General features: G+C 34.3%; 1 protein-coding gene across 2 annotated transcripts in view; it reads left to right on the top strand.

Moving 5' to 3' along the window:
• The window catches only part of LOC132110440 (cadherin-23-like), a 227,719-nt gene that overhangs the window by 170,728 nt on the left and 36,445 nt on the right, over positions 1-20,546 (top strand). Inside the window, exons 25-36 of one of the 2 annotated variants that reach the window (XM_059517040.1) lie at positions 1,819-1,932; positions 3,316-3,464; positions 11,390-11,456; positions 14,376-14,521; positions 14,913-15,048; positions 16,113-16,501; positions 17,237-17,338; positions 18,264-18,266; positions 18,359-18,508; positions 18,582-18,710; positions 19,356-19,484; positions 19,689-19,916. In XM_059517040.1, the coding sequence (XP_059373023.1) occupies positions 1,819-1,932; positions 3,316-3,464; positions 11,390-11,456; positions 14,376-14,521; positions 14,913-15,048; positions 16,113-16,501; positions 17,237-17,338; positions 18,264-18,266; positions 18,359-18,508; positions 18,582-18,710; positions 19,356-19,484; positions 19,689-19,916 (1,742 nt within the window). Of the gene's footprint in view, positions 1-1,818; positions 1,933-3,315; positions 3,465-11,389; positions 11,457-14,375; positions 14,522-14,912; positions 15,049-16,112; positions 16,502-17,236; positions 17,339-17,994; positions 18,509-18,581; positions 18,711-19,355; positions 19,485-19,688; positions 19,917-20,546 lie in introns of those variants that run through there. The other variant, XM_059517037.1, reaches the window with a different exon arrangement.

The raw sequence follows: 20,546 nt of genomic DNA, 5'->3' as shown, positions 1-20,546 counted from the left end.
AGTGCATTGTATATTGTTAGTATGGTAGTAGAATTAGTAGTATTATTCTTTTAATAATAATTATGATCTATTACTATTTTTTTTTTTTACAGAAACCCTCAATGAACAAAAATATCTTAAGCATCACCACCAGTCTTAAGTTCAGATAAATGACAAATATGCATTCATTACAAATTCATTTTTACATAAAGGCATTGTGCTAGAAATATTACTATTATTTTTTTAAATGTATGTGATACTGCTACTACTGTTAGTTAAAAAGTAATCACACAATATTTCTTCCATGTTTTAATTTTAATAGCAAATCCCCTTTATTTACCAAAAAATAAAATGTGTTTAAATTTCATAAATTAAGACACATTAAATTTGGGTGAAATTGTTTACTGTTTTTCATAATTATATTACTTGTAGAAGAACTTTAAACACAATTGTAAATAAGTATAAAGAATGGCATTGGTTTTATTTTTAGTGATAAAAAGTTTTTTTTTTTAATTAGCATATTTTTGTGTTTTGCTTTGGTACCGAAATTGGTACCGAGAACCGTGGATTTTCACTGGTATCTGTACCGAATACTGAAATTTTGGTACCGTGACAACACTATCGTACTTAATATCATATTATACTTAATATATTTAAATCACTATTTTACTAAACATTTGTGTGCTATGCATTTTATGCTTATTAGAAGTGCACAACAAAATGTTCACAAAAGGAATTTTTAGTATAGTTAAATTGGTTAAAATGACTACTTTATGACTAGTTTATTTTTATATCATTATCTTTACAAAAAGTATTTCAATATAGTTAAAATGGTTAAAAATCACTAATTAGTAAATACTGGTTTTTGCTACATATTTTATGCTTGTTAGAAAAGTACCACTTGTTATCTTCATGAAAAGTGTTGTAATATAGTTAAATTGATTTAAAAAAAACAAAAAAAACAATTTTACCAAATATTTGCATGTGCTATTTATTTAATGTTTATAAGAAAATTACCACCTCATTATTTCCATGAAAACTATTTAAATAAAGTTAAATAGGTTAAAAAAAAATAATTTAATATTTATAATATAATATTGTGTGTGCTGTGGATTTTATACTCATTAAAAGAGTACAACATAATTATCTTTGCAAAAGGATTTAGGTATAGTTAAAAATATATATTTTTTAAATCACTGTTTTGCCAAATGTGACCCTGGAGCACAAAACCAGTCTTAAGTTTCTGGGGTATATTTTTAGCAATAGAAAAAAAGAAAAAATAACATTGTATGGGTCAAAATTATTGATTTTTCTTTTATGCCAAAAATCATTAGGATTTCCTACTTTAAATATAGCAAAACATAATTTTTGATTAGTAATATGCATGGCTAATTCATTTGGACAACTTTAAAGGCAATTTTCCCAGTATTTAGATTTTTTTGCGCCCTCAGATTCCAGATTTTCAAAAACTTTTATCTCTGCCAAATATTGTCCGATCCTAATAAACCATACATCATAGGAAAGCTTATTTATTCAGCTTTTATAAGATGCATAAATCTCAATTTTGAAAAATTGACACTTGAGACTGGTTGTGGTCCATGGTCACAAATATTTTATGCTCATTAACAGCACTACATCATTATCATAGCAGCATGCTAATGCCAGACTCCATTGAAATCAATTGAGGAATGCTTTTTGCATGACAGCACATACTACCACATTCAAAATCATTCAATTATGAGGTTCCATTATAGTTAGTATGATGTCTTTTAAGACAGCACACTAGGGTTCAGAGTTGAGATGTGTGATTTCTAAGTCTGTGTCTGTGTGTCCCCATAGCTGGGAACCAAGATGGAAAGTTTAGTGTGGGTTTCCGGACCGGAATAGTACGGACTGTGGTGGGTCTGGACCGCGAGACTCAGGTCTTGTACAGTCTAGTGATTGAAGCGATTGGTGAGTTTCATATAAAAACAATTGGTTATGCATGTGTGTTAAAACAATTGGTTATGCATGTGTGCGTGCACATGTGATACGATCTGTTGCAGCTTCCTGTCTAAATGACTGAGTTTAAAGAAAATATGTTGTGGTTTCCTGTTTGACTTGAGTTCAGCATTTAGAAATACTGCAGCTGTTTTTATACCCGTTTAATGTGTTTCTATGAAAAATATGCTGGCCACTTTTTTTCAATACTAAGAAATATTACATCAAGTACATCACTATTCTTATCTGAATATAAATGATAACTAGGATGAAAATTAATGCGTGTTTTGGAAGACCAGAAAACATGACTCTGGGAATATTTACTGTTTACAATGATTCAGGAACAAAGACTCTTCCAAGTCATTTTACATGCAAAAATTTATTTTTAGTCATACATACATACATTCACACACACACACACACACACACACACACACACACACACACACACACACACACACACACACACACACACACACACACACACACACACACACACAAACACACACACACACACACATATATATATATTATTATTTTAGCTAATTTTAGGTCTTTTTTTTTCTTCTCTGTCTTTACACCTTTTACACCAATACCAGTGAATGTGGTAAGCCAAAGCTGTCAAGATTTGTTTTCTGTGGGTATTTTGTATGTGGCTCAGGCTAGTTTATGGTATGCTGTTGCTTGGTGCAACTAATGTTTATTTAAAGATGACTGGTACCATTTAAGACCAATGGAGATATGAGTCATAAAGGCTGTATTGTGGCAGTGTTTTTATGTTGCTATCAGGGTTTCCACGATCATGCAAAACCTAAAAATATCAGGTATAATATAAATTAAAAGGCGTATAATATAATTTAGAAAAATAACATATAATTATACAATTTAGTTTTAAGTACACTAAAACATTCCAGCTGGGGTACCAGCTTTTCTTGAGTCTAATCTATGTAAAATGATTATTTTTAATCCAATAACACTTTAGATTAGGAAACACTATTCACAATTAGCTAGTTGCTTATCAGCATACATACTGCTGGCATATTAGCTGTACTTCTAAAGCACATATTAATGCCTTATTCTACTTGACTATATTCTAGATCCCTTAACTCTACCCAATACCTAAACATCACTACAACAACAACTTCCTTTTATTGAGGGGAAAACTCTTTAATAGGTTAATAGTTTAATAGTGGATATGTGTTCCCTATTATAAAGTGTTACCAAAAATCCTTATCCATAACTGGAAACGTTATAGAAATTCACTGGTCAAGCTTGATCTTTGAACTGTATTTTATTTGTACTGTGAGTAGCATTTCCTAGCTGTATTGGCCAGACAGTTGATGGTTTTCTCCATAGATAATGGTCCGGCGGGAAGTCGGAGGACAGGAACAGCTACAGTATTTGTGGAGGTGCTGGACATCAATGACAACAGGCCTATATTCCTCCAGAACAGCTATGAGACCAGCGTTCTGGAGAACATACCCAGAGGAACCAGTATATTACAGGTACACGCTCATATTCACAATTCACTCTGATATATAAAAACAATGCTCATGGATATATATATATATATATATATATATATATATATATATATATATATTACATTTCAATTCAATTCAATTTATGCATTTAGCAGACGCTTTTATCCAAAGCGACTTACAGTGCATTCAGGCTATCAATTTCTAACTATCATATATATATATATATATATATATATATATATACAGGTGCTGGTCATATAATTAGAATATCATCAAAAAGTTGATTAATTTCACTAATTCCATTCAAAAAGTGAAACTTGAATGTTATATTCATTCATTACACACAGACTGATATATTTCAAATGTTTATTTCTTTTAATTTTGATGAGGTCACAGTTTCTGTTCTCATGTTAGCAGTGATTGTGTATGTTTGTGCAATTATAGACACACTCCAGATGTGAATACTGTCTCCATAAAGTTTTAATACACACATGGAGAGTGTTATCTGTTAGCAAGGATTATATATTAATAACATGGTTTCTGGCTGATTTAGATTCTGATTTATATTAAGATTGTGTGTGTGAAATACATAGTTATATGTGTAGACTGTAGTATTTTTGTCATTTTAATTAGTGTTTTTTATTTCTATTTAGGTTTATTTTTATAAACACATTTTTTATGTAAGTTTAGTTTTAATATTTTCTAATATCTAATTATATGACCAGCACCTCTATATATATATATATATATATTATACTTTTTATTCCAATGAACAACAGCAAAACTGTCACAGTACTGGTATTATGAAATAGCACATGATGGTGTATGATTGTCATATTATGTTTGTCTGTAACAATGGTAAAATTATCATGTTATCAGTGGTTTTCTGTGATGTCATGTTCCGCTGTGCTGGCAACAAAGGCCATAATAGGGTAACCATGATGACGCTCTAGTTCAAGAAAGTCAGCAGAATCACTTCTGATGATAAAAAAAAAGGGCAGTTTCATTTTCAAAGGGCTTTTAACCTCTTTCCATATGTTGAACTGTTATTGAAGTTAGTTTGGGGAATATTCCAAATTTGCTGTTGCAGTGTAAACCAGAATCACAGTGGCACAACAGCAGTTAAGAAAGTTTTTTGACACTTAAAGCACACTTTAAAACAACAACAACAAAATTAAAAGTCACAAGTACAGCTTTTTTAATAGCACAAACACACCTTTCCAGCAAAACATTTTACTAAAAGAAGTTTAAAATAATAAACCAATATGTATTTTATTTAAAATAAAGATTTTATGACACATAACACATTGTTGGGTTTAATGCATTAGTAATTAATTAATTACTCTAATTACTTTTCCATAAAAAAGTATAGAGATTACTCTTAATTTACTGTAATTTTATCACAGTTACTTCCAATGTAATTACATTACTGTATAGACTAAAGAACACTTCTATATTAACCAATAGTGGATTTAAATGTAACCTTCTCCCTTTAAATGCTTTGGTAAGTTCAAGAGTAATATGCAATTTTGTATTATTAATTTGAAATAATTAAAAAAAGCTGTTATATATTTATTCATGTATTGTTCAACTGATCGAGGTTGATATGAGATTTAGAAAGTATTAAGTAATGCAGTACTTTTTTAGAGAGAGAATTTAGTACATTAATCTAATTAATGTAATTAACTGTTGAAAATGTAATTTGTAGCTAGTAATTAATTACTTTTTCTTTTAGAGTAACTTACCCAACGCTGGTCAAGTTAGTAGAATAAGCCAGTAGTTAATATAAGCACCAAGTTCTACCACAGTTTGTCTATGCAAATGCAAAGTGGTTTGCTGTTTTGGTTTCTAATGCTGTGACATTCAGAGATTTTTAAGTGTGCTTTAAGTGCACAATTACTCTACGTGCTCTACGTGGGGCTACATACGTGCAAATGAATCAGAATTTCCTCTAAATAAATAGTCATGTTGTTAATGCCCAGTCAAAATGGCCACCATTACTCAGAAAGCCCCTGGTCTTTGCTCATCCAGGTCATGTCTGTTAGTGATGTACTACAGTAGGTGATGTCCATCTGTTTATAGAGTTGCGGCCACCGAATGGTTGGATTGTTGAGTCACGTCTTGTTTGGTTTGAAGTGAATGATGAATGAAATGATTTGGCTCGTCTCTGTCAGTGCTGATAACTGAGGTCACAGTTTCTGTTCTTATGTTAGCAGTGATTGTGTATGTTTGTGCAATTATAGACACACTCCAGATGTGAATACTGTCTCCATAAAGTTTTAATACACACATGGAGAGTGTTATCTGTTAGCAAGGATTATATATTAATAACATGGTTTCTGGCTGATTTAGATTCTGATTTATATTAAGATTGTGTGTGTGAAATACATAGTTATATGTGTAGACTTTAGTATTTTTGTCATTTTAATTAGTGTTTTTTATTTCTATTTAGGTTTATTTTTATAAACAAATTTTTTATGTAAGTTTAGTTTTAATATTTTCTCATATTTAAATTTACTTTCAGAGTTTTTTGTTGTTGTTTTAATTTGCTAAAATGTTTTAAATACTTTTATTTTTAGTTAATAATAAAACCTTGCCAGCTTTACATGCATCCGTCATTGAGCCCAGTGACAAGGGCAGACAAATTGATAGAAATGCCAATTCTAAATACATTTCATTCAATACATAGAATAATAGAAGAAATGGTCAGTTTAAATTCTGTTAAATAATTTTTATTTCATATCTGCTTGCTATGCATTTTTTTGTGCTTATTAGAGAATCACATCACTAGCTTTAGCAACAAGCTGACAACTCTTTTTAAATCAATTTGGAGTCATGTTTCTGTGGCGCACATAGTTGTTGCCTATGAAATGCACTTTAAATCAGTCACTTAGAAGGCTGCTGTCTATGTAGATACTAGATAGCAAGGCGGCTCACTAGGTGATGCAACAGAGCTTATATCTCGGTGGAATACTGCAGCAGAGCAGGTATAGTAATATATGTGTGGGAGTCATTTGTCTTTGACTCTGCGGGCGACATCAACCCTGATTGCTTCCTGCTCTGGGCGATGTATGGCTGAATGGGTCTTCTGAAGGCCGGCGCAGAGGAAAACGACTGCCTCATCGAGCCCAAACGCTTCCAGAGCTTCAGCTGGGGCTCGCTGGACAGAGTCTGGCCCCACGAGAAACCGTCTGCAGGGCCACAGTCCCCATCCACACCCCAGAACCCTACTGACGGGCAGCCCACCGCTAGAAAGGTCACAAAGCCCCCGAACAGAATGAAGAGACACACGATGATGATGATGATGATGATGGTCGGGAAGGGATGGTGAAGGTCCAGAGGTGGAGACGTTGAGGAGACCGGAAGTGAGAGATTAGAAAGAGACTGATTGAAGGAAACATCCATGTCAGCCTGGATCTGTAGAGATACAAAACAGGAAGAGTTAAATCTGGGTTAAGTGGAGCGTGTTTATAGTAAACATGTAGGTGTTTTTGAGATCCTCTGGGTTCAAGCTTGTGCAAAAGTGTGAATGTGTGCTTGAGCAAGATGCCAGGATGTGGTTGACAGGTGTGTGTGTGTGTGTGTGTGTGTGTGTATGCATGCTTAAAAAGAAAAAACCTCTTTAATATCTCAGTTGTGTCTCTTAGGTGGCAAAGAGGTCATGAGTACAGGGACACTTTTTAAACCAAAGGCCTAAAACATCTACACAATAATGTGAGCACAAGTCCTACGATCTTATACATAGTGGTCCGAAATGTGTCGGGGTGGGGGGCAAAAAAGACCTTAGTATCAACACTGTATAAATGTCAATTCTGTCTCACACTCTGCTCAAATTGGCAATCAAAAGTCTTATGAAGTTCTGTGCTTATAATAACTGATTATCATCAATTGTTTCATTTGTGTGTCATGTATTTCTTCTAAGCAATGTTGTTATTAACTAAAACTAATTTTTTTAGTTTTTTAACTCAAAAATGCTTTTGTTAATTGAAATAGAGCTAAAATCACATACAATGTAAATATTAAACCCAAAAACTTTGAACAATTTTAAATGTTACCTTGGCAGTTAACTGAAATCAAATACGTAAGCAGAAATACAAAAAGTACTAAAACTAAATTAAAGCTGAATATATATATATTTTTTAAAGACAAAAACTAATAAAATAACAAAAAGCACATGCCAAAATTACTAAAAATTGAAAAGTTAAAAATAAAAGCATATTCAAATTAATAATATGAAATAATACTAAAATAACACTGCTGGTCAGGATTTGTAGGAGAAATATCAAATGAAAGAGGTCACGAAGTCCCTGAGCAGTGACAGAGCAACATCTGAGCACATTTTCCTCTAGGTACAGAGCCGTGGTTTGTGGTGGCGGGACTGCACACCTACACACACTTTTTCAACATCACCATCTAGCAGCTCTACACCAGCTGCTCTGAGCGCTCCTCTGCAAGACTATCAGAATGACTGAGCGATTTTAAGAAAGAAATGTCAAGAAAGGTCAAAATGACGTGGATTTATATTGCACTATATTGATTATAGATTAGCAAGGGGCTTTTAATTTCTCTGTGTTTCTCTAACACACACACACACAGACTCAAAGGTCAGGAAAATTGACGCAAGTGCATAAACACAAGCACTTCTAGCTGCACCTACAATTTCATGTATTGGTTTGGAAATGTGCCATACAGCAATTCATAACGCAACACAAATATGCATAACATTCTCGCTTTTCAACATCATCTTTTACCGTCATTTTGCTTTTGAAGATCAACTACTGTTATTGCTGAGCTACAGCTGGAAGAGAATCTGTCTGAATAGCAGAAAGATATTTGTCTCAATTTCCAGTCAAAAAAAAATCCTTAATACAAAAATCCCTTAAAATCCTTAATACAAAATACATTTTCTTGAGAAACAGCACTGAAGAAAATAAGGCTTGCCTTCAGTGAAAGTGTCTTTATGAGTTTTTCTTAAATGTGTCTTGCACTGGCAAAATTATAAAAATAAGTGAAAAAATAAGGCAAAATGCAATTGCATTTTGTCTCACACTCTTAATAAGGCATATACATTTATGTTGTTTTAAGGTATTTTAAATATTTGTCTTAGATATGTTTAATGGAAAAAGACTAATTTAACTTTATTATCATTTTTATTTTTTTCAGTGTATGCAATTTAAAGATAAACATGCTATCACTCTTACAGTAACAGTGCTTGTCCAGTCTTGATCCTGGAGAGCCACAGTCCTGCAGTGTTTAGTTCCAACCCCATTTAAATTTGAATCAGCTAATGAAGTTCTTCAGGATCACTAGAATCTTCCAGGCAAGTATGTTTGGGGCAGGTTGGAGCTGAACTCTGCATGACATTGAGCCTCCAGGAGCAGGATGTCCTTACATATTAATTGTGTACAAACAGGTAAATGCATTTGCAACCGTTTTTTTTTTTTTTTTGCATCAAGAACAGTACATTTCAGGTCTACATCACTCCCATAAACACACATTTGAAATGGCATTTGACATTAAACATTTTGGTGCCCCACTAAGTGAGCAGTCAGAAGAGAAATGTGGTCAGTTGGCTTTATTTTTTATTTTTTTGAAAGCTAATTTGGGACTGTTAAAATAACTCTCAATTCATCTGAAACACACGCACAGAGTCTAGCACTCAAGTCACCAACTACTCTGCCTTTCTGCTCCTAAATGTCAATTCTGAGCACACAGAGAGTGTTTTATCACTTTGGTGAAAACACATTGTGACATGAAATGATTCTTCATCTTAAATGCCACAAACAAGCTGAAAAGGCCACTGAGATGAGAACTATTGTTAGTGAAACACTTTATTAGTTACCACTGTATGGCTCTTCTGAAATGTATTTATGCACACTTCATCACATTTTTTGTGTGATGAAGGCTTTGCTCAAGCAGGCAGCTAAAATTTGTTTTTTTAATTTAAAGTGAATCTTTGTATATATATTTAAATGAGAACAGTCATAAATGTTTTTTTTCTTTTGCTTTAATTTGTTTTAGTTTTTGTTACCTAACCTTTCAATTTGATATAGTTTAAAATGTAAATTATTAATTTGATGCAAAGCTGAATTTTCAGCATCATTACTCCAGTCCAGTGTCAAATGTTTTTTTTTTTTTTTTTTTTTTTTTTAATCATTCTAATATTCAGAATTGCTGCTCAAGAAATGTTTCTTATTATTATCAATGCTGAAAACTGTTTTGATGATTAATATTTTTGTTGAAACGGTGATATATTTTTTGGTGAGGAAAAAAAAAGTTCAAAAGAACAGCATATATAAATTTGAAATAGAATTGTAACAATCTAAAAGGCTTTACTTTGACTTTTGATTAATTTATTGCTGAAAAAAGTATTAATTTATTAAAAAAATAAATAAATAAAATAATCTACTTTTGAACAAGAGTACACAGTTTCATTCACTATTTCCCCATATAGTAATTTCTGTGCAATTTATTATGTTGTGATTTTAGTCACTGCATATCCATGAATTAGTAAATTACAGTAATACAAACATAACTTGTTGTCCCATGTCATTTATGACTGACATCATGGCAAAATAAAATGGTTTTGGCACTGCTGAGTGATTGTCCATGCCGGTTTATGCTGGTTAGTGCAGGTTTGGGGCTGGTTGACCAGCATAGCCATGTCTCTCAGCAGAACAGAAATAAAAAATCCCAGTATGGACACCAGCATCCAAAACACAACTTACTTGCAACAGGGGTTCATCGAATAAGAAATATTTTTCAGTTTATTCTTTGTGGTTCAACATTACCTTTAGCGATGACTGTGGCTGGTGACTCCTTGATTAAAATCACGTTGAGACGCCTGGAAGATGGGGATCAGGATATGTGCAGCTGAGATCCGTTTAGAGAGACTCCAAATCAATCTCTCTGTGTTTTCAGTGTTTTGCGATCAGCAGACCATGGCGGTTTGTTTCTTGAACTAAACGCTCATTCTGAGCCAAACTTTCAGTCTCAAGTTTTAACCCCCCATGTGATGGTATGGTCCGGTCTGCTTTTTCTATTCATCTCTCTCCAAAAAGAGACCCCCCTAGATCCCTGCTTTCTTTCTTCCCCCCTCTACATCTTTTTATAAAGCTAATGAGTCTGAAGGAGGGGCCGTCCTCCTCACTGTCAGTAGGATTTGACTAATATACGAATGTATTCAGTGTGCGCCAAATGGTTTAATTGATGTGTGTAAATATATTCAGGAACAACTTCTGATCATTGTTTCTGAGATTTAGATGATCATTCAAATTGTATTTGTGTTTTCAAGCCTCTATGAGTTGATAGTCACGCCATTGCAACCATTAAAAGGTGAAGTGTTTCATTTCTGCGCCACTAGTGTCCCCAGACATTGCATTGACTCTGAATTCTGATTGGACAAGCCATTTTTGAACTTGTGATTGCACATACTATATTAAAGTCACAAATTGGTATTGCTCAGCATCCATTAACAGCCAGCAGTTGGGATAATTAATAATATTACTCACTGGAATTATTTATTCCAATTATTGTTATTAATAAAAGTAACTATTTATTGAACATTAATGTCTTTTATCCTATCGATGTTGCATTTAAAAGCAGTAAGTCATTTCAGGCTGTGTGTTTTACTGCAGTTAAGGGAGTTTTAGGTTTGATCGGTCGTCCACTGGTTATTAGATCAACTACTGGTTGAGCCAAACAAACACACTGCATTTTATTTTGTGCTGTTAGTTCTGAAGAAATTACACATTTCACTTGAGAGAGTAAAAATAATCCAATTGTCCAATTGTAGTTTGATTGTGTGTTAAAGTATCAAAGATATTATTGTTTATGCTTGTGTGGGTGTACAGTGTGTTGAGTGTTACTTTCAATCTCATTATTTAGCAGTTCATGGGTGTGTACGTGATGTGGTTACATGTGTTTGTGGTCATGTCCGTCTGCAGGTTCAGGCCACAGATGCAGATCAGGGAGAGAACGGAAGAGTTCTGTACAGGATTCTCTCCGGTAACTGTTTATTCTTCCTGTTTCCTGATGTCACGGATCAATGCACTGCACAGATGCACTCACACAATCTACTACACTAGCTAACACTGTTGCACTATATACAGTATATTAAGTAAAGATCATTTTCCATGAAGATATTTTGTAAGTTTCGTACCATAAATATGCCAAAACTTAATTTATGATTAGTAACATGCCTAGCTAAGAATTTATTTGGACAACTTTGAAGGCGATTTTCTACGTATTGAGATGTTTTTATTTTTTTATTTTTTTTTTGCACCCTCAGATTCCAGATTTTCAAATAGTTCTATCTCAGCCAAATATTGTATGATCCTAACAAACCATACTTCAATGGAAAACTTATTTATTCAGCTTTCAGATGATGAAATCTCAATTTTGAAAAAATTACACTCAAGACTCTTTGTATAGGAATGTTTTAAGTCATATTTTTAGCATTTTCAGTCATGTAAGCACTGGGGAGAAATGAATGGAAGCATTTTTCCACTGCAGTTTAAATAAATAAATGAATAAAGGCAATTGTCTCACAATTCTAAAAATATATATCTCACAAATCTGACTTTTTTCCCTCAGGATGGCAAAACATTTGGAATTGCAAGATTTAAACTTAGAATTCCAAGAGGGGAAGTCAGAATTTTGAGATACAAAAAAATAAAAAATAAAAACATTCAGATTTGTAAGATAAAAAGTCACAATTACTAAATTATTTTTTGATCTGCGACAGAACGAAAACAATTATGAGATGTGCAATGTCTCAGAACTTGGAAATCTGAAAAAAAGTCAGAATTTTGTATTTGTTTATATCTTGCTATTCAGAGGTTATATCTGGTCAGTGAAACGCTTTACAAGTCAATTTTCAGACCACATGGAGCAAATGCAAAAATTAAAAAATGAAACCAAACATTAATTTTTTTCCCCATTTAGAAATGATCATTTGAATAATTAAAAATAAAAAAAAATCTATTTTTCCATTTGTTTCTCATACAATTTGCGCTGTGGGCTGTACCATTAGTGCTGGGTTCACAGCAGACTGTTTCACAAATGCTTAATGTGGCTTTATGTATTCTACAAAAACAGTGACACTGGAGGACACACCTTATTAATAATAAAAACAGTGGCATAAATTAAAAGCCCAAACTCTCTGTATATTTAATAATACAATGTATTTATAAAGTATAGTTACATTTACACACGAGAAGAGCCCAGAATATAAACGCAACACGCAAGTTTCACGTGAAGCGAATTCCTCCCATATAAAACTAGGGTGAATTGCCCTAAAGTGGGACACTGCTTAATGTAGGACACCTAAGGTCTAGTGTTTGTAGCTCCATCATATATTACATGAATGCCAGTGAAACTATGGGTTAGCCAAAGCTGTGGTGTCATGTCATCAAAATCACATGAACTCATATTTGAGAGCAGAGTGCAGAGGGCAAAGCGATCATCAGACAGGAAGCACATTGTGTGAAGACCACCCAAAGGTCAGTGACATAGAGTTTGGACAAACTTTATATTAAGGAGTATATTATTAATTATAAACAAGACAGTCTTGTTACTTATTGGTCTAACTTGCTTATAAAATGTTTGTCCATCAAAATATAGTATAACTTTGTATGTATAAACTATATATTTTATATTTTAATCAAATTTCCTAGTGTGCCACTTTAGGTTAATGGTTTTGAAAAGTGGGACAGTATTATTAGCCTGTGTGGTAGGGCATGGTTTGTGGGACAAACATGGTTATTATATATAATTTATATATTATGCCATATTAGAATGCTGTTACTGCAGATTACCTTTCTCTCTGGGGTGTTACGAGCTCTTGGTGCATAAAGAAGATATGTGAAGTTGCAAAGACTAAAGTTTCAAATCCAAAGAGTTATTCTCTATAAAAGTTAAGTGTCAACCACACCCCCCAAAATGTCTCATTCTAACACGCACATTCATTCTAACAGGGCATCACAATATGTTAAGCGGCGTAAAATTTCTGTCACACGCTTGTGGCATTCGGCCAATCACAACGCACTGGATAGCTGGCCAATCACAGCACACCTCGCTTTTCAGAATGATGAGCTTTATAAAAATCAACGCGCTGCATAGAGGAGAAACAATGATCTACAGTATGTGGAAAATAATGTGTTTTTTGAACCTTACACTACAAAATAATGTTCTTTTTAGCAACATCTTATGACCCCTTTAAAATCACGGGATGGTTTGAAGGCTCTTTGTGTGTGTGAATCTGGTATCCCCTATATTTTTATTATTAATAAGGTGTGTCCTCCGGTGTCACTGTTTTAGTAGGATACATTGAGCCACATTAAGCATTTGTGAAACAGTCTGTGGCACACCCCTGCGCTAATGGTACAGCCCACAGCGCAAATTGTATGATTTAAAAAAAATGGAATAGTAGAAAATTGTTTAGATTTTTATTCACTGAAAAAAGGAGAGAAAATGGCAATTATTAATTTATGAATTACAAAAAAAAAAAAGTAAAAAAAAATAATAATGTTTGGTTTCATTTTTGCATTTGCATCATGTGGTCTGAAAATTAAATTGTGAAGTGTTGCATGGACCATATCTCAAGATTCAGATTTTTGTTAATGAATTTTTTTTTTCCAAGAACTACTAGAAAAAATTTTTAATTGTGAAATAAAATAGCTATTTTTTCCTTTTTATTCTGTATTCGGCTGGAACTGGCATCCATAAAAATGTGCTTAACTGTCATAAGATTATTGGCACAATACAGACAAAATTTAACAATTTTGTTTTCATTTGACCCTATTTAACATGTTTAGACCAATAGAAACAATTTTGTAAGAAGCACAAATTAGCACTATTGTTTTCAACCTCAACCTTTATGTGATGTACTATTTCAGAGTATGGCTCGTGTGTGTGTTTTGTTATCTGCAGGCAACAATGGTCAGTTTAACGTGGACAGTCTGTCTGGACTTATCAGCAGAGGAACTGTGGCTCTGAACCGAGAGACACGTAGCTCCCATGTGCTGGAGGTGGAGGCCTACAACAGTGACCAGGGCAGCATGCGCAGCTCTGTCAGGGTGTGTTTGTGTGTGTGAAAAATAATCATTCCATAGAAAACTACATTTAAAGCTATTTGTTCGACAGGTTTATATTAAAGTTCATGTTAGTTTTACTGTTTGCAACTCATTTGGCTTCATAGTGTGATACACTTCCAAGTAAAAAGGGATGTTCAGTGATGAAAAAGCACTTGATTTAATCCATCAGGAACTGATTATAAGGTGACTTATGCTTTGCATATCAGAGGTAGACTTGAATGCGAGGTTAATAAAACAATGCCTACTGTGCATCGAATTATTAGTTAGCATATATTAATTCTAGCTATAAACGTCCTTTTTTTTAAATAAATGTAATTTAAGACAAGTACTGAATGTAATGTGTGTGTGAATCAGACTGAGTTTGTGTGTGTAGGTGATTGTGTATGTGGAGGACGTGAATGACGAGTCTCCAGTCTTCACTCAGTCACAGTACAATCGTCTGGGGCTCAGAGAGACTGCTGGGATCGGTACATCTGTGGTAGTGGTCCGAGCTACAGACCCCGACACAGGTACACAGCGCAATCGAAACACACTCTCTTCTTGACCTTTGTAAGTGTTGGTGGACCAGACTAGTTCAAAGAGGAGGTAAATGTGTCTGAAAGGAACATCTATGACTGCTATTGTTGTGTGTTCACAACACTTCTCATTTATTTGGATCTTTTTAAAGTGTGGATGTGTCATACACCTAGCTCAAGCTGTGTTGTATTTTTCCATTGGTTTTTAATGCCAAACAATATCACAACATTGCTGTTGCACTTCTGCTTGTGTCTGTAACTGCTTCCCTGTTTCACTTCCTCATGTCCAGCCTGTCTGCATCTTCACACAGTGCAGTGTGCTAGAGTTCTGTCCTGTTGACACTCTATATAAATAAAGATTGTTATTGAAATAGTTAGCTAACGACATTGGAGAACTAATGTATTTTTAATAAAATCAAGCAATCAGATGTAACAGTAACATTGATAAATAATGTTTAGTGCTGTATTTAAATATTAATAAACATTTAAAAAAATTCATGAAATAGTTTAAATGTCTGTTTATTTATTTTATTTACAGTTGTATTTTTTTATTAATTTATTTATTTCTTCATGTAATTGATCATTTATTCCTTTATTTTATTTTAAAGTGGCGCATCTGTCACTCACAGAAATTAACGATGGGCATTTATTTATAAGGTTTTTTTTTAAATACATTTTATCAATAAGTGGTGTTATCAAAAACATATATTTAATATAATTTATATTTTTTATAAAACTATATAGACACTGCCATTCAAAACTTTGGGGTCTTGTGCTCGCCAAGAGTGGTTTTATTCTATGAAATATACATTAAAGTCTATTCAAAATTACTGTTTTCTATTTGATTTTTTTTTTTAAATGTAATTTATTTTTGTTAATACAAAGCTGAATTTTTGTGGGAACCATCATATTTTTTTTTTTTCAGGATTCTTTGATGAATTAAGTTCTAAAGAACAGCCTTCATTTGAAATATGAATCTTTTTTAAGATTGTAAATGTCTTTACTGTCACTTTTATCAATTTAATAATCCCAAACTTTCGCTGTCTCGCTCTCTCTAGGTGATGGGGGTGCAGTAGCGTATGCTCTGGTTTCTGGCTCTGATCATAAGTTTGAGGTGGATGTGAGTACGGGTCTGGTGACTACAGTGGATTACTTGGACTACGAGACCAAGACCAGCTATTTAATGAACGTCTCAGCCACAGATCAGTCTCCACCGTTCCACAGCAGCTACTGCACCGTCTACATAACTTTACTCAATGAACTGGACGAAGCCGTGGCCTTTCTATCAGCCGGTTATGAAATATCGCTGATGGAGAACATCGCCTTGGGAACAGAGGTGGTCCAGGTGAAGGCGCAGTCGGCCGATAACCTGAACCAGCTGGCGTACCGCTTCGACCCTGACACCTCACCTGCTGCTCTGGCGCTCTTTAAGATTGATGGGGTCACGGTGAGAACACATAATAGACAGGTTATATTTTGAAATAAATGACTGTGGAGATATTAAGAAGTAAACATGATGCAACGAAATGATGCAAATGCAACCCAAAAAGAAAAACACTATGTGATAGGGCAAAGACGATGACTTACTTTTACTATTCGACTAGTCAGCAGGTCAGTGTTTGACTCAAGTAAATGACTATAGCATGCAGCTTCTGGGTGTTTGTCGTTTCTGGCAAAGCAATGCAAATGTGGTACATTCTGTGGTCTGTTTAACACATTTACTGTGCTTAAATCCATCCAGTTCCGATTTTTTCCTTAAAATAAGTGCAAAAACTGATATGGAAAAGCTTTACAGAGTCTGGGCAAGGAAATTGAAGGAAAAGACACATGACCCTAAAGCTTAAATCTTATTGGTCAGTGAGTTTTCTTGCGGAGTGAACAAGCAAACAAACAAACAAATACATACATTTCTTGCAGGGTGAAAAAAATGAAAAAAAAAAAACAAATGAATAAATAAAGCTAGACTGTAGGAAAAAAAAACATTACAGGGATAGAATGTTTTTTTTTCTACCAGCTTGTCACAGAGAAAAATCCTGCTTGGTGTAAACAAAAAACACTTCACAGTTAAGCCTACTCAACTTTGGTGGAAATGATTTTAATTTAATTCAGTCTTTAAAAAAAGATGTGGTAATTTCTCTACATGGATTATGTAAAATAATAAAGGATTTTGTGCGCTCTACAGGGTCGTATAACTGTGACGGGACTGCTGGACAGAGAGAGGGGCGATTCATACACTCTCACTGTTGTGGCCGATGATGGAGGACCCAAGAGAGGCTCCACTGTGGTAATGTGTTCCTCCATGATTTGTTCAATATGTAAGACAAATTCACTAAAGCCTCCGGTGCATACTGTAGAGAAGTCTGAATTGAGCACGATTTAAAGGAATAGTTTAGAGGAATAGCCAAAAATGAAAATGTACTCACCCTCAGGCCATTCAAGATGAGTTTCTCTTCATGGGAACAGATTTGGAGAAATGTAGCATTCCGTCACTTGCTCACCAATGGATCCTCTGCAGTGAATGGGTGCCGTCAGAACGAGTGTCCAAAAAAACATATAATCCATTTTATTTTATTTGAATCATCATTTAATGTTGTGAAGTGAAAAGCTGTGCGTTTGTAATAAACAAAGACATCAAAGTCATTATCTTCAAACTGTTGCTTCTGGTTAAATTAAGAGTCCTCTTTCAATAATATTACTTTCTCCAATGAAAAATGAATCTCATCTGAATCAGGAGAGAAATATGCACAGATCAAACACAGTTTACAAGCAAAAACAGTTCTACAGAAATATGTTGGTTGATTTTAATGTGAGAGAACAACGGATGGACTTTTTCAATGGAGGAAGTGTTATTGTAGTCAGAAGCTATAATGCCTTGATGATGGATTATTGGTTTTATCAGTTGAACTCTCATTCTGACGGCAGCCATTCACTGAAGAGGATCCATTGATGAACAAGTGATGTAATGCTAAATTTCTCTAAAGGAAGAAACAAAGTCATCTACATCTTAGTTTAGTAAATATTCCACACATTTCCCTTTTGTGGGGAACTATTCCTTTAAAAAATTAATGTCTGTAAACATTGTATCCAGTAGCTAACATGAGAGTGATGTGAAATGTATATGACAATATGATTATGATATACTATATAAAACGTGTAATTTAACCTGTGTGATTCTTTTTTCTGAATTTCTTCCTGATGCACATTTGTAGAAGGTATGTAAAGGATTTCTAATTATCAAGGCCATTTTATTGCAATATGCTATCAGAAAAACATCTCATTTTCCATCACTCTGACACCCTGACAGGTTTCAATCACCATTCTCGATGAGAATGACAACAGCCCTGAGTTTGACATCACTTCAGATTTGTCAGTGGCTATTCCAGAGGACACACCAATCGGCCAGAGAGTTGCTGTCGTGTTGGCACGAGACAAAGATGCTGGAAGGAATGGACTGGTGAGGGAGATAAATATTCAAAACACTGTTGAATGAGTCGTCTTTCATTCGTAACCCCTCTTGTCTCCGTCAGGTGAATTTCACATTGATCGCGGGGAACATGCAGGATGTGTTTAAGATCAACACAGCCAATAATACATATGGAGAGATTTACTTGAATGCCCACCTGGACCGTGAAGCTGTTGACCGTTACCTGCTTAAAGTGAGAGAGAAACACTACGGACACATGCTATGGCTCTTTACCAAACTCCTAGATTTCCTAGGCAACATTTTATATCATATGCATGCTCCCTTGTTTTTAAAAGGCATGTTTTATTAGACATATACATTACAGTTCAAAAGTTTCAGTAAGGGTTAATATGATTTATTTCTTTTTTATTAATATTTTTATTTAGCAAGGATTCATTTCATTTATATTCATCAAAGATTCCCAAAAAAGTACAAATAAATACATTATGCTTTCCACAGAAACATTAAGCAGCACATCAAGATACTAAACTGATTTCTGAAGGATCAAGTGACACTGAAGACTGGAGTAATGATGCTAAAAATTCAGCTTTGCATCACAGGAATAAACTACAATTTAAAATAAATTCAAATAGAACATTGCAATAAATTTGAACAATATTACTGTTTAATTAAAGGAAGTCCATATGAAGGCATCTCACTTTGAATAAGAAAATGTCCAGACAGAACCATGCATGGTCACAGTGTGTTACGTGACTTTGTACACGTTTCCTTGTAAAGTTAAATATAGCATGTTTTGCATAATAAGTTGTGAGGTATTTAGGTGTTTATTTGCTGATGTCCACGTGGATTCGTGCGTGTGTTAATGTGTTTGGAACAGGTGCGGGCGACAGATAATGGTTCCCCTCCGAGGTTCACAGATGTGTCGCTCACAGTGAATATTCTGGATGTGAACGATAACCCTCCCATGCTGCAGAGCCCTCGTGGGTACAACGTCAGCATCAGTGAGGTCAGAACCACAGCACCTCAAACTAATGATATCAACATCACAGATTCTAGGTGTTGATCTTTCAAATGTCTGCATCGAACACGTCAAAAAAAAAGTTAAAAGTAGACAAAAATCTAAACTAATGATGTATTTTAATATAAAAAAAAAAATATATATATATATATATATATCTAAAATACCAGTGTGCATATGTGTGTGTTTTAGAATGTGGGTGGCGGTACATCTGTCCTGCGTGTTGTAGCGACGGATCGGGACATCGGACCCAATGCCATGCTGTCGTACTACATCACCGGCGGTAACCAGGACCTGACCTTCAGAATGGACCGTATGACGGGAGAGATAGTGACCCGACCGTCACCTCCTGACAGAGAAAAACAGCAGCAGTACACACTCGCTGTGACTGTGGAAGATGACGGAATGCCGCCTTTATCGGTAAGTGTGTATGTGTGTGTTAGTTAGTTTGGGTCTGTTTTTCTTTCTAATCTTACATCAGAATAGTCTCTGCCTTTAATTTATTCACCAAGGCCACATGTGTGGAGAAAAGTAATATATTAGCCTACATTTCAAGATCGAGTCCGATCCTAGCGGATACAATAAAATCCCAACTGTTCATTAATGAATCATAATTTTTATTATCTTTTTTGACTCTAAATATAAGATACTACATTTGCTCTTTACAAAGCCTGTCTGAACAACTAAACAGCAAAAACAGGAAACCACAACCAGCCTTATTTCTGAAGCAGGAAGTTGCACACTCTAGAGCTCGTTGATTCCTGTTGTGAACTTCACAGCGGTCTCGGTTGCATCAAGTGTGACTTTTGGGCCTCTAGTATCTGTATCCACTTTAGAAAACCATCTTATAGATGCTGGGTGCTCAAAAATCAGATTGAAAATAAATTTTAGGAATACTGATTGAGTTTCAAATGACTTCACTTAAACAGAGAGATGACGGACTAATTTGAACAACAGAAAAGGCCAGTTTCATCTTACTTAAATGTTTTGGTTGTTAGTAGAGGTTTGGTAGGCTCCTGGTAATGGTTTAGAGGCCCTCTCACCCATCGG

This window comes from Carassius carassius, chromosome 30 (genome assembly GCF_963082965.1).
Source record: "Carassius carassius chromosome 30, fCarCar2.1, whole genome shotgun sequence".
NCBI classification, from domain to species: domain Eukaryota; kingdom Metazoa; phylum Chordata; class Actinopteri; order Cypriniformes; family Cyprinidae; genus Carassius; species Carassius carassius.
This window is presented reverse-complemented; position numbering and strand designations above follow the sequence as displayed.